A 14,543-nucleotide genomic window follows, 5' to 3' on the forward strand; every position below is an offset into this window, starting at 1 on the left:
ACGTGCACATACCCGTCTGTTGAGGGTGGCGCTGTTGCGCTCTTTGAGCTGTGGATCGGTTGGCAGGCTGTTCCATATGATGTAGGGGGTGTCGTATTTGTCCCTAAGTTTGGGGCAGCTCTTGAAGATGAAGTCAATGATAAAGAACTTGATTCCAGCATAGAGTCCTGAGGTTAAAACAAATATCATCAGCTACAAAAGCCACATCGATTGCAACTCAAAAGCCCTATCGAGATGCAATTCGTTTCTCAGGGGGACATCTGTGAAAAATTCACACTTCTACTTATTGATAAAACTCTTGCATCTAGACTGCAATTGAAAAACAGGAGGACCAGTGAGTTTTTTTTATTTCTCGGACACATTGCATTGCATTCAGTAGCTTCTCCATTTCATAAATAAAATCACAGCGGACTCCCTTATAAAAGAGAATATTACCCAAGGACCACCTGAGAAACTAATCTTGTCCAGACAGGGCTACGAAAAACGTAAAAAAGAAACACTCAAATTAAGCATAAACAAATTCCATTTTTAACAAATTGTGCAAATGTGTGCAAATATCTTACCGATTAAAAAACCCAGAAGTTTATATGGCAGTAAGCAGGAAGCAATAAACGCCATCCACAGGCCAATATACAGTTTCTGAGTGATCTCTGGCTGAACCCACATGAACAGACTGCAACACAAAACGCTGGATTTTACAAAGGCTGAAAACAAAGTTATAAAAGTTACTTAAATTACTTTTAACATAGCTTTTGTTAAGTATTAATTTTACTTTACAAGTAGGTGTATTTGCAGCTAAATTTGTAATTTAAATGCACTTACTTTTTTATTTTCTCCAGAACATCCGACATCTTTCCAAACAGGTTCTGTAAAAACAGTAACGGAAATCAGCCTGAAGCTCATTAGCATAATGCAACATTGTGCATCGTTTTCCTCAATAATATCAGTTTTAAAATCAGTGGAGATGCTCCACTAACTTGTAATTAGGAAAGATAAAAATATTTATACATCAAAATATTGTATCAATTTGTATCAGCCTCAAACCCCAAACATTTGATAGTATTGTTGTAGTGTTATTCCGATTGCACTCTTTTAATTACACAAAAGGTACATTTTTTTTTTACTTTTACTCAGATTGAGTTTTTTTATAATGTGACAGTTTTCCTTTTTGATCAAAAAACATAAGATACTGTTTTGCTTACAGAATCGCCAGGTTCTTGCCAGTACTTGTTATAGGGAGAATATCAGCTCTACAGTTCTCACACTGAGCTGGTGAAATTATTTTACTCTGGAGAAGCAGGCAGGACCACACGGGTGAATTGCGTAACCATTTTTGTGTACAATTATTTTTGTGTCAAATTATGTAATATTACCCTACTGCGTCAACATGCTTCTTTTACTTTAAATTGTCCACAAATGCCTGTGTAAAGTGTGTCCTTTATGGGTTGCTCTGACTGTAGGGGGAGCCCATGAGGCAAAAAAGCCACATACTGACACATAATGTATTAAGTAATCAGCTGTTTGTGTAAACTATAAATGTGTACCTGTGCTTTCTGAGCTACATCTAACACTAACTGGAACTTCTCTGAAACAGTCAGGTCTTCTTTTGGAGGCTCCTGATGAAAAGAGAAAACATTTTTTTTGTTTACTGAAAGCCAAGAGTGTGTCAGAAGTGCTCCTGCTATTGCATGCTCAGTATCAGCAGCACTGTGCTCATATTTACCATGGGCTCAGACACCTCGGGCACAATGCTCCACTGTATCCTCCAGCCTCTGCAACAGCAACAGAGTCACATGGTCAGATCTACTGTTTTGTCATTAGAGCACAGAAATCCTGCAACACTGCAGCCTAATGAGAACAGTTATAATTATAGAACACATTGACCCAGGCGATTAAATCAGATGTAAATCTGTTATCATTCATAAATGAGTTTGATCTGTTCAATTCAAAATAGCATGAGCTGCTATTGAACTTACTTTGCTATGAGGTAATTTAAGGACAAGCGTAGAATGGCTAAAAATAGAAACATGGGAATGGCCCAGCCATGCCACACAGCATTCATATAGATCTATGGAAAGAGAGATGAGAGACAGAATGAGGAGCAGAGAGAAAACATACATCAGCTGAACCAGCCTCTGTGTAGGCCTGTTAATGTGTCTAAACATTATTTTCCTTACTTTAAAATGTATATTATGCTGTAGTGCTTTATAGCATGAGTAATAAAAAATACTGTCATTGCTTCGTAGTAACATCCAAACATTAGCATTCAAATGAAAAACATGTTTTTTATGTATATAAATGTTAAATGCATATCGTCGTTGTCCAATGAAAAACACTTATCTCCAAAATAGCAACTTCACAGGAGAGAGAAAAAACCTTGTAAACTTTCAATGGAAGTCAATTTAAAAAGAGTTTATTTCAGGTCATTTTGACATTTTGGCACAATGTAAGCGACAGTTTGTCATGTAGTAAACTAAAAATCGACAAAAATGTTTTTTCATAGGACAGCGACGATATGTACAGCTCTGGAAAAAATTAGGTTCTAAATCAGTTTCTCTGATTTTGCTATTTTTAGGTATATGTTTGAGTAAAATAAACTTTGTTTTATTCTATAAACTACAGAAAACAGTTCCCCCAAATTCCCCCCCAAAAATATTGCCAATTACAGCATTTATTCACAAGAAATAAGAAATGGCTGAAATAACAAAAAAGATGCAGAGCTTTCAGACCTCAAATAATGCAGAGAAAACATGTTTATATACATAAAGTTTTAAGAGTTCAGAAATCAATATTTGGTGGAATAACCCTTGTTTTTAATCACAGTTTTCATGCATCTTGGCATGTTCTCCTCCACCAGTCTTACACACTGCTTTTGGATAACTTTATGCCACTCCTGGTGCAACAATTCAAGCAGTTCAGCTTGGTTTGATGGCTTGTGATCATCCATCTTATTCTTGATTATATTACAGAGGTTTTCAATTAGGTAAAATCGAAGAAACTCATAATTTAGAGTGGTCTCTTATTTTTTTGCCAGAGCTGTATACATACAGTGCTTAACATTATGACCACCTCCATTTTTTTATACAGGAGCAGTTTGCATTTTTACAGATTGTAATGCTTATGTTTTTTCTGCATACTTTATTATTCCCCTTTTAATCTGTTTCTCAATTATCAGGATCACGCAGGACCACACAGAACCACCACAAAACAGGTATATAGTTTCTCAGCCCTGCAGTGATACTGACAGGGTGGTGGTGTATTAGTATGTTAGTAGTTTGTTGTGCTGGTAAGATTGGATCAGACACAGTATGGCTGCTAAAACAGAAGCTCTGAATCTGTTGCTGCACAGTTTGTGTAGGTCATCTATTCCTTCAGGGCTCACAGGACACTGTCCACAGGATACGGCCAACAGGATGCTATCGGTGGACTATTCTTAGTCCAGCAGTGACAATGAGGTGTTTAAAAACTCCAGCAGCACTGCTGTAACTGATTTATTCATAGCAGAACAGTACACACTAACACATCACCATCATATCACTCCAAGTAGTGGTACTGTTCTCCTCAACAGGATAAAAAGAGGAAAATAAAGTATGTAAAACAAAATAAAGAGAAACAGAAGGACTGCAGTCTGTAACTATAGAACTATGTGCGTGTTTTTTAGGCTATGAGAAGCTGAAAAAATGGACAGTGGGTGTAGGATATAAATATATTCTATATATATATATATATATATATATATATATATATATATATATATATATATATATATATATATATATATATATATAATATATTAACCTTTTTGTCATTCTTGTATTTTGAGGGTATATCTATTACTTACAATGAAGGCAATGGCTGATGTGTAGACAGAGTGCCAGCTAGATAAGGCAGAAAGGTTCCTCATGAAGTTGGTGACAGGTTTAGCACCTCGCTCTGTAAATACATTCGCACACACAGATGCACACAGTCAGAATCTCTTCTGAACTTCTCTGGGAAGTTACTGGAATACTGGAACAAACAGTAATGCAGTACAATTATTTATAGTTTAATTCTAGGCTCCACCAATGCCATGCCTGTACTTACTGAGTCGTCTCATGTTTTCAGTTAATCTGTAACAAGAGCAGAAGGTGAGGATTAATTATTTACCAGAACGCCAACAGCCATTTAGCAGTGCTGAACTGTATCATACTAACAGGTCAGAGAAAAAGGCATGAGTATGAAAACCACCAGCAGGGGGCGTACTACAGCAATTCAGATCCACTGCCTTCCTCAATGAAACCAGGACACTTAGAACCACTCATATTTCTCATGTGAATACTAGTAGTCTAATCATAGAATGCAGCATTACCTTAAAAAAAAAAAAACTGATCTCAGAAAGGTCGCAGTACACATGGACCGTGTTCTATATCAGGGCTCAGTAATCAGATCTGCAGATCTTTACTGTGTTCAGGAGTCTGCTCTGTCCTTTAACAACTAAAACCTATAATGACACATCGACTTACTGTAAAACGGTGCTAAAAGGTTGTCACCAGCAGCTCTAAAGTGGACAGTGACGTTTCTAGCTGTCTCTGGAGTAGAGTGTCTTCCCCTAGCAGTCCCTCACTCACAGCCCACAAAAGATGTATTAGCATGCAGATACAGTCGTGAAAAATTAGGACACCCAATGAACGCCTTTTTTGAGAGCCTGACTGGGCCATGTTAGCAATTGTTTCACTTATAAATAAATTTGTAGACCGTGGACCAGATGATTTATAATTGTATTTGTCTTTTTAAATCTCATTTTAGACTCATCTGCATCTACAGCATTCTTTCTAAAGGCCTCAGAGAGTTCTTTGGATCCCAATATGGTGATCCACTCACTTGAACAATCAAAAGCAAAACAAACTAAATGTTTGAGGTTTACATAAGACAGACTGCATTCTATTTTAACTCATTGGAATCTCTGAGTTCCAAGTAAGATAATTAAACTGGTTTTCTTATTCAGAAAGTTGGGAGCGCCTCAAGAACCCTGAGTTTATGAATTAGGATGGCTGTACTGCACATCAGTTGTAATATTATACAGTTTATTTGCACCTCCAATTATTGTGTAACACAGACAGTACTGTTACACCATTAGTGTTTATACAGACAAAATACAAATCAACAAATCAGTAACAATGTTAACCTGGTACAATGCTAAGCATGATAACTTGGGACTGGGTTGGATTTACAGTAAAAGGATTGCCTAACTTCGTATAGTCTTTTTAAGTCTTTTTATTAGGTCTTTAACTAGCTGTTTTTAGAAAATATTTTGAAATAGTGTATAACTAGTGGAATGTGTAACTAAAACACTATAATCTCGGGTGTGACATTCCTCTAATCAATTTGTGTGTATATAAATCATACTTTCATATTCCTTTTTTAAAGTTTTAATGTGTATTATATTGAATAGTTATGTAGTTACATTAAAAATTGGAGTCCCTATATTTAAAAATGTTAAAAACTGCAAGGATTTTCAAAGGCTGTCCTGATCTATTTCACATGACTATAGATAGGGTTGGCCAAGTCACCTTTTAGCACTGAGTGGCTCCTCTGTCTCTATTGTGTTCTCCTCAGGCTGGAAGCGGAAGTCCTCTATATACACACCGAAACGCTCGTAAAGCCACTTCCACAGCTTAGACCTCATCGAATCCTTCTGTTTTTCTCCTGATAGAGAACAGAAAAGGGATGTCAGTCTGGGAATGGGACCAACTCAATATAAACTTGTCATATGTGTACAATTAATAAGTGATGAATTATGCTCCATTACCGATAGGACTGCATCCCTGCAACAAATATTCACAATGCAGATGTACATCAAATAGCCTGTCATGATAGCTAGATATTTTAAGAAGATATATTATCCTAGAAATAATTGCATAAATTATAAAAGAAATTCATAAAAAATATTTTATGCCAGTTTTAAAGAGCAGTTGAGTGTTAATTATAGAGGACATTCTGACATTGGAATTGGAGCAGAAAAAAAATTGAATATCCTAACTTAATAAACCATTAATAATACAAAACCAGCATTTTACCTGACTTATTTGTGTTAATGGGCTTTCCTTACTTATTAAACATAATGTCAATAGTAAGATCAGCAAAAATGATCAAGGTCGTATATGAATATAGTATAAGAAGTCAGGAAACAGAGAACAGGTATAATATTAAAAAGTAGTTTATATATAAGTTGAAGGTCAGAGAAGCTATAACCAGAAAGACTGGGACTCTATGAGATGAGATGTGATGTGAACAAGAATGAATGTGAAGACCTAGCCTGACCTGAATCTGTGAAGTAGAGACCTGACCTGATCAGGCCAGACTGCTGATGATCATTTTGAAACATGAACCTGGTTTGACTTCACTACTCTGAATGAATGTACAGACTACAGCGCTGCATTACAGACAAGAGTCTGGGCCAGTCTGGTCTGATCGGGCCGAGCCTCCAACTCACTGTAATGGGTTGGATTTGGGCGAGAGTGAGAGAGAAATGTGACAGCATGTAAAGGTTATGTAGACACATTCCTTCAAATAAAAACTAACTTAATAATAAAAGGGCTTGTTATAAATCCTGATAAAACAAATTTGCTCTAAAATATTTGCACTGAACAAGTTTTTAGGTACGGACAATATTTTAAACAGACAATTAATGCTGTATTTTCTACATACTCATACTCAGAAGCTCAGATTGTTTAGGTAATTAATATTTCTGCATTTATACCCTTACAGAAAAAAAATCTACATTTCCCAGTAATGCTCATATAAGTTTATTATAAAGGCTAATGTATCAGCATTAGCATGGGCAGATACCTCTCTAAAAAAATTATCACACTGGGGCACTCACCCAATTTTCCCATGTTAGTGTTTCCCTACCCTACCCTGTTCCATAGAGCTAGAGCAGACGTACTCTAGCAGTGGTTATGAAGCCTTGGGTCATGTGAGGACCAGTGGGTCATGAACAAGCTGCATCAATGCAGATTTTATTTTGGATTTTCCATAAGAGCAGATGTTAATAGAGGAGAGAACCACTCCACAGTTTAATCCAAGGTATTAATGATATCAAACTAAATTTTTACACAGACACTTGTATGACAATTGGTTGACAAAATAAATAAATAAAATGCTTAAAGGCTGAATACAAAACACTATTATTATTTCCTGTAGTTTTTCAATAAATATTGACTTCAGAGTTTATTAAAAAGCATTCAAAACACCTATTGTATGAGTGTATTCAAATGAAAAAAAATCCACTTAAAAAAAGTTTTCTTTCTCCACTAATGCTCTCTGACTGATAACCTCACCCTCACTGTGTATCTCTCACATACACAGTAACCTACCTTAAACTGCAGATAGCTACAATTTTTAAACTACTGAGGCTGGTGTTTTCCCATCCATATAAACAAGCAACAGTTATTTGACTGAAAGAGCAGAGAGTCATATATTTAGTGCTCAAAGGTTAATTATTGCAACAGCGAGTGACAGGGCAGACAGAGGCCAGTAATAGTAGCAGGAGACAAGCAGTCTGAACTTGATACAGATCCTGAAAGAGAATAAAGTATCTCCTCCACTGTGGAAATCTAGATTACAGTTCCGCTTAATTCAAAAAGAGCTTTGGGTTACACCACAGACTTCCAAAGCTTACCTGTTCCATTGACAGTAGGACCATGAGGTTTCGAAGGTGGTGGCGGAGAGTCCTCAAGCCTGTGGGTAACATAAAATGTTTTATATATATTTATTATACATTTGTAAATATGTATTATATACAGATCAGCCATAACAAGAACACCACTTGCTACTAGGTATATTAATACAAAATATATAGTTTCTCCCTGGATGTCTGCTGCTTGTGTAAAAACCTTCTTACACGTGCAGCATGATTAGCAGTAAATCGCTGTGTTGCACAATCAATGAATCTCTGGTTCAGTTGCGTATTTGCACGCCCAAAACGACTCCAGAGAAACAAAAACAACAGTACAATCCTGAACTCCATTGTTTTGCGCGCGCATACTGTTCTTCAAAACAAAAGTCACCTGTTGATGACGAAAGCGTGCTCGGGCACGGATCGTTTAGCGCAGTGTGAGTGCAGGCCTGCGGGGGAGTGGGGAGGGGGCCGAACCGTGCTCCGGCACGATTCAACCCAACCGGGCCTAGTGTGAGTACACCCTTAGAGATGCTCTGGCCCAAGAGTCAGGCCACATCACAGTTAGGCCCTTGTCACATCAAGGGAAAGTCCCTCACAACTTATGCCTAACCATTTATACTGCTTTCACCACATCAGTATCAAGTACTCACAAACATTATACACTCTAAGAAATATAAGTACAGATTTGTACTTAAAAGAGTACAAAGCTTGTCGCTGGGGCTGTACCTTATATTGAGGCACAAAAAAGTACCTTTCAGTGAAAGTCCTTTTTTGTACCCATGGTTTTTGTGGCAGTAAAGATCATAAAGATTATAAACATTATCATCAACTAAATATGGCTCAAAAACTTGATGATACAAAATTGTCTGGCTTTCAAATAAAAAATGTGCAATTTAAATATATATTGTTCATTAGTACAGTGATGCAGAATACTGAATGTACCCTTAGGCTGGTTAAATGGTACAAATTTTGACTTTGTACTTCAGAGGGAACAAATCTGACCCCGTAAAGACCAATATTGTACCTTTGAGGGTACAATTATAAAGAGTGTACCTTCGAGTACAAAAAAGTACTCATATCGTACCTCTGTTTTTTAGAGTGTATAAAACATATCCACCCTTGTTGGATGCCACTGTAAATGGATATAATAATCAGTGTTTTCGCTGCACTTGTTAGTGGTTTTAATGTTATTATGGCTGATCAGTATATAAGAGATATGACTGAACCTGTTAACACAACACTGTACATGCTTTACTTTCTATTGAAGAGAATAAGCTTATCTTATCTAAAACTGAGGAGAAAATGAGCTGCTAGTAAATGAAATCCTCTGTTCGTACCTGGTTTTGAGAATTTCGTTCATCTTCTGTTCGAGGTCCACTCTTTTCGAACGCTCCTTGTCCAGCTCCTGCTTCAGCGTCTCGACGTTCGTCTCCTCTCGAAGTTTCCTCAGCTCCTCCTCTGAGGGAAACAGAACAGCACAGTTCAGGGAGATGGCTGAGGGAATTCCTGACACAATTTTAGAGCAGTGCCACACAAATTACACCTCAATGGGTCATTTCAAAGCGTCAATCATCTCACATGTGAGAAGGAATATGGAGTATGGTACACATACCCATTTAATGTGTATCAGTTTTATATACATCTGAGATATATAACTTTAACACGGAGACATATTGTTTTATCTATTAAATTCTCTCTGATGTTTACGTATGTAAATTTTTCTCTTTTTACCTTTTTTTTTTTACCTAAATCTGGCAATTGTTTTTATATAGCCTACTGACAAGCTAAAGTCATGGGACAGCAGTATGTACATTAATCATGGAGTGCTAACCTCAAGTTACCTGGGAATGAAAACACATGTATAAACTGTAAGGTGTTATCCTGTGAGAGAGGTTGAACCCTAGCCAGCATGCTTAATGGTAAGACAATGTCACTTTAAGCTAAGCCTGATAGTGGGTGTTAGATGGACAGAACATTCCATTTCAGAAAGTGTTTGTGCAATTAACATTCCTCGATCCACAGCGTTACAAATTGTTGTTTACTGGATTGTATAGGTGGATAAACAGAGTTGGATAATTGACTTTGACATTGATAACTTCTGGTTAGAGTAACAATTTATTTATGATATATTAGTGCTGCATACGATACATCAGAGAGGAATTTAGAACCAGTATGCATTTTTTACATACACCCATACCTCTAGAGGCACTGCGGAGCGCCGTGTAGAACAGCACCGCCAAGAAAAGCACAGTAGCAGAGCTCGCTAGCTAACTCTAGCCAGTTAGCATAACAAGCTAACACAGGCCAGTGGTGCCTCACACTGTCCTGCCTGGAGAAACATGAGAACAGATCTCCTGGAGCTTCTGCTGTTGTTCCTTACTGTTCCTTACTATGAATAACTATAGCCCTGTTTAAATATATTCATACTGTAGCTTGAAGAATAATATTAAGGCACACACTGAACTGAATTTATTTGTTAACGGGAGAACCAGGGGAATTGTGATAAACTAATAAACAGCTGCTTAAATACTGTAATGCCTCAAATGGCATAAATAATAATATATTGTGAATTAATGTTAAACTTGTGTTTACTTGTGCAATTGAGATTTTGAGAATTCTCTTTGAATACTTATGTTTTGAGTATTTTAGGTCCATTTATACTGTTTATAGAACTATTTAAAATATTTAATTTAGTAAAGGAAGCCATCTTAAAGTTGTTGGCTTTTTTCTTTTCAAGGTCTATCGTTTACATTCTTCAGCTGTTTTTCTGACATTAAAGTCGGATTTCTTCATATATTGTGCAATTTTGTGGGACAAATTTAACCCAATAATCAAAGTCTTAATTCAAAGCCTTTGTGTTTTATATTATATGTAACGTTACTTCTAACAGTACAGTAAGTCATAACCTATATTTAAGTCCAGTTGTGCAAAAAATATATATAAATAAATAATAATAATAAAAAATACCGTGATATACCGTAAAATCGTCAGAATCTTGCAAAATACTGTGATTTGCAGTTTTGGTCATACCGCCCAGCACTATGATATATCATGAAACATCCTGGAGAAGATTGCTGTAGTGTGTTTCAAAGTTAAGACGAAAGTGGGGGGCGGTGGGGGGATTTATCTCCTGCCTAGACTTAGGGGGGATGCCACGGCTCAAAAAGACAACACATCAGAATGTCAGCTTGCTTCCAGTGTCAACCTGTGCACAGCATGTACGCAGGTCTAAATGTCTCTGTGAATCTTCTTCAACCTGCTTCATGCTGCTATCAGAGAGAAGTCACTCACAGGTTGCATTCAGGCTACGTTTAGACAGCCAGTCATCTCCGATTCTCTTCTAACAAACCCAAAAAGATTCAGACAGTCTCCTTCACATCGAGGAAGTGCAAGCAGATACATTCAATTTCACACACTTTCTACATGTCAAAACACACAGCTGCCATCAGCTTCAGCCAAGCGCAAATCTGTTCTCCAACATCACGTCCTGCTCTGTGAGGGAGGCCTACTTTCCCACACTACACCTGCTTCAAGGTTACCTGGAACATAAGACCATACTCATGTATAATTCAGCCACAGCTTTGTCTATGCCAGTGGCACTGGCCCTATCATGAAGACCCCCCCGCTCTAGTGCTGACGACTCACAGGCGAGTTAAATAGAGAAGACACCTGAGATCTGTACAGTGACAGAGATCCTAACAGCCAGCCAAAAACTTACTTCTTAGTTCGACGTTAGAACACTATAAGGCTACGTTCACATTACCAGGCTGAAGTGACTCAAATCTGATTTTTTGCTCAATGTGGCTCAGATCTGATTTTTTCATGGCTGTGTGAATGTGCCAAATCTGTTTTTTTTTTTCAAATCAGATTTGAGTCACTTTCATATGTGGTCCTAAATCGGATACGTATCCGATCCATGGACACGCAACGTGAATGTCAAACATCTTTTTTCTTTTACTCATGCGCTACGTGCTGCTCTCTCGTACCCAGACACCTCTATGTGCAGCTATAGCTCCAAAAACAGCAAAAGCAAACTGTCTGGTCTTTCTTTTACCTCCTAAACCTAATCATGTACTTCAGACCAGCTGTTTACTCCCCACTCCAGCAAAATATGCTCCACATATGAGCTGCTAACTCATCCATTTCTCTTTATAAAGCTATGAATCGTCTTTCAAATATGACATTTTTTGTTGTTGGTGAAGAAGGACAGCATTTATACACGTATCATTGTGCGCATGTGAGGCTTTTCAGGGACAGATTTGTTCACATTACACACAGATACAGGTCACTTACATTTGTGAATGTGAACAAGAGTGATCAAGATCGCCAAATCTGATCTGAGCAAAACATCGGATTTGAGCAACATGGCTTGTAATGTGAAAAGTAGCCTAATTCTCAGTTTCAAAAGCAAACTAACATAAAATTCTATTATTTTCAGTAGGCCTGTCACAAGAACACATTTTTTTGGACAATATATTGTTCCAAAAATATTTGACATAAAAGATACAATCACTTAAATAACAACTGGTAACACAAATATAACAATTGTATAATAACCTAATAATGCAATTACACATTTTTTCTATATAAATACAAATAACACAAATAAAATACAACTACTCTTTTCTATGTAAGTCAAGATATGGGCTCATGAATATCTGCCCCTGTTCGTTCAGACTGATGGAAGTTTCTGGAAGTCAGCCTTCCTCATCACCCACCACAGATTAGCTACCCATCATCCAGTTTTTGCAACACGCCTCAGACTAGTTGCTCACTTTCCACTGCAGATTACATCTAGGTTTATATGAACTCTAACTGCTTTCATTACTGACATTGCTATACAGCTGAATATATTAGACCTGTATGGATGTATAATGATTTTTTTATGTGCAATTATATTTATTTTTTTATTTTATCCCATTTTCTCCCCAATTTACACAGCCAATTACTCAACCCACTCATTAGGACTCCTCCTATTACTAGTGATGCCCCAACACCAGGAGGGTAAAGACACTAAAAAGCACTATACAAATAAATTTTATTTGATTAATTTGTTTTAATTAATAGACTCTCCTTGCTTAGTAAAACTAATGGCCAATGTTGAAGTCAATAAAATGATTGAGGTCATGTTCATACACTGTATGAAAAGTCGAAAATGTAATTATCATCACGATAATTGCTTTAATGATTTCAGGGTGTACATGTTAAGTAATGTAGTCACTTTTGCTAGAGGTTGACTGATGAGCTGATGATCTAATCTAATCTGTGTAGCTGTCCACATAAATATCTCATTGCAGGATTCACACAATAAAATAATAGGTTGTGTGGTCTACAGACACAAATCCATCTCTGATTTATTGCTGCTCAAGTGAACACAGACACTGACTGAGAGAGAATACTATCATACAGTCCAGAAATATTTTATAGCTTGTGCCAGTGGGAATTACAATTACTATTTCAAAATGCAATACTTTTTAATGCCTTAACTAAGAAAAAATATAATTTTAACTGAACATCAAATTCTCATGTACCACTGTCTATAAAACAGACACATAGATATACACGTCTGCTGCCTTTTAGACCTGATTTAACAATCAGTTTCTGACCACAGGAACAGCATCTGCCATCTGGATGTTTTTTGTTGGAATACTAATCTAAAGTTGAATATGCATGATTACTCTAGTCAGCCTGGACTGTATGCTTTATCCTGTACTTTAAAATCTTTAATCAGAGGTGTAGCAATTCACAAAGTTTAGACTGTAATTTAAAATACACTGATATATACAAAATATAGTGTTCCATGACTTGTGCAACATTCCATGGAAGCTATATGGGGGCCTCCTGCATTAAATGTGAATTGTATTTGTGCCAGAGTCACTGACAAAACTATAGCCATCCACTGCACTGTCCACTCTGGATGGTATTTTCAAGACTGCCCCCTGAAATAATCAGTTTACAGTGTTGTGCCATGACTTATGGTATGGCAGTGTATACTAATATTAAGATATTACGATTTCCCCCCTGGTAATACATAATACATTATATTATATCGAGATATTGTAGTAGATGAGAGTTGAGGGAGGACAGCAGGGGTGTACAGGGGTGCTGAGTAGCTCTATTGGGGTAATCTGAAACTAGCAGCTGTCATAGCTGAGGGTCAACACACAAGCAGTCAGCAATAAACCAATCCACAAATCTAAAAACAAGAACTACAAACAGAGCATGGAAATACACAACAGAAAAAAACTCTGAAAACGGCAAAAATTGGAACAGCAAACTCAAGAGATATACAACTGTAGACCAATTCAGTTTCTGAATTAGTTTCTCTGATTTTGCTATTTATAGGTTTATGTTTGAGTAAAATTAACATTGTTGTTTTATTCTATAAACTACGGACAACATTTCAAATTCCAAATAAAAATATTGTCATTTAGAGCATTTATTTGCAGAAAATGAGAAATGGCTGAAATAACAAAAAAGATGCAGAGATTTCAGACCTCACATAATGCAAAGAAAACAAGTTCATATTCATAAAGTTTTGAGAATCCAAAAATCAATATTTGGTGAAAAAATCCTGTTTTTTAATCACAGTTTTCATGCACCTTGGCATGTTCTCCTCCACCAGTCTTACACACTGCTTTTGGATAACTTTATGCCACACCTGGTGCAAAAATTCAAGCAGTTCAGCTTGGTTTGATGGCTTGTGATCGTCCATCTTCCTCTTGATTATATTCTAGTGGTTTTCAATTTGGTAAAGTCAAAGAAACTTATCATTTTGAAGTTGTTCTTTTCTTTTTTGTCCAGAGCTGTACATCCCCAAAAAGAAAAGGACATTTAGGTGAATATCTATTAGTGCATTCTTTGTAAAATTTTGGCACAATAT

The 14,543-nt window shown here is 36.7% G+C and overlaps 1 protein-coding gene across 6 annotated transcripts in view; it reads right to left on the minus strand.

Annotated features, from left to right (window-relative positions):
• The window catches only part of gramd4b (GRAM domain containing 4b), a 34,407-nt gene that overhangs the window by 7,518 nt on the left and 12,346 nt on the right, over positions 1-14,543 (minus strand). For all 6 annotated transcript variants that reach the window (XM_007238068.4, XM_007238066.4, XM_007238065.4 and 3 more), the window contains 11 exons: positions 8,998-9,118; positions 7,661-7,719; positions 5,550-5,685; positions 4,084-4,109; positions 3,842-3,933; positions 1,977-2,068; positions 1,724-1,772; positions 1,545-1,616; positions 823-866; positions 564-673; positions 13-167 (listed from right to left, as the gene is read on the minus strand). In XM_007238068.4, the coding sequence (XP_007238130.2) occupies positions 13-167; positions 564-673; positions 823-866; positions 1,545-1,616; positions 1,724-1,772; positions 1,977-2,068; positions 3,842-3,933; positions 4,084-4,109; positions 5,550-5,685; positions 7,661-7,719; positions 8,998-9,118 (956 nt within the window). The remainder of the gene's footprint in view (positions 1-12; positions 168-563; positions 674-822; positions 867-1,544; positions 1,617-1,723; positions 1,773-1,976; positions 2,069-3,841; positions 3,934-4,083; positions 4,110-5,549; positions 5,686-7,660; positions 7,720-8,997; positions 9,119-14,543) is intronic.

Source organism: Astyanax mexicanus, chromosome 10 (genome assembly GCF_023375975.1).
Source record: "Astyanax mexicanus isolate ESR-SI-001 chromosome 10, AstMex3_surface, whole genome shotgun sequence".
Classification (NCBI taxonomy): domain Eukaryota; kingdom Metazoa; phylum Chordata; class Actinopteri; order Characiformes; family Acestrorhamphidae; genus Astyanax; species Astyanax mexicanus.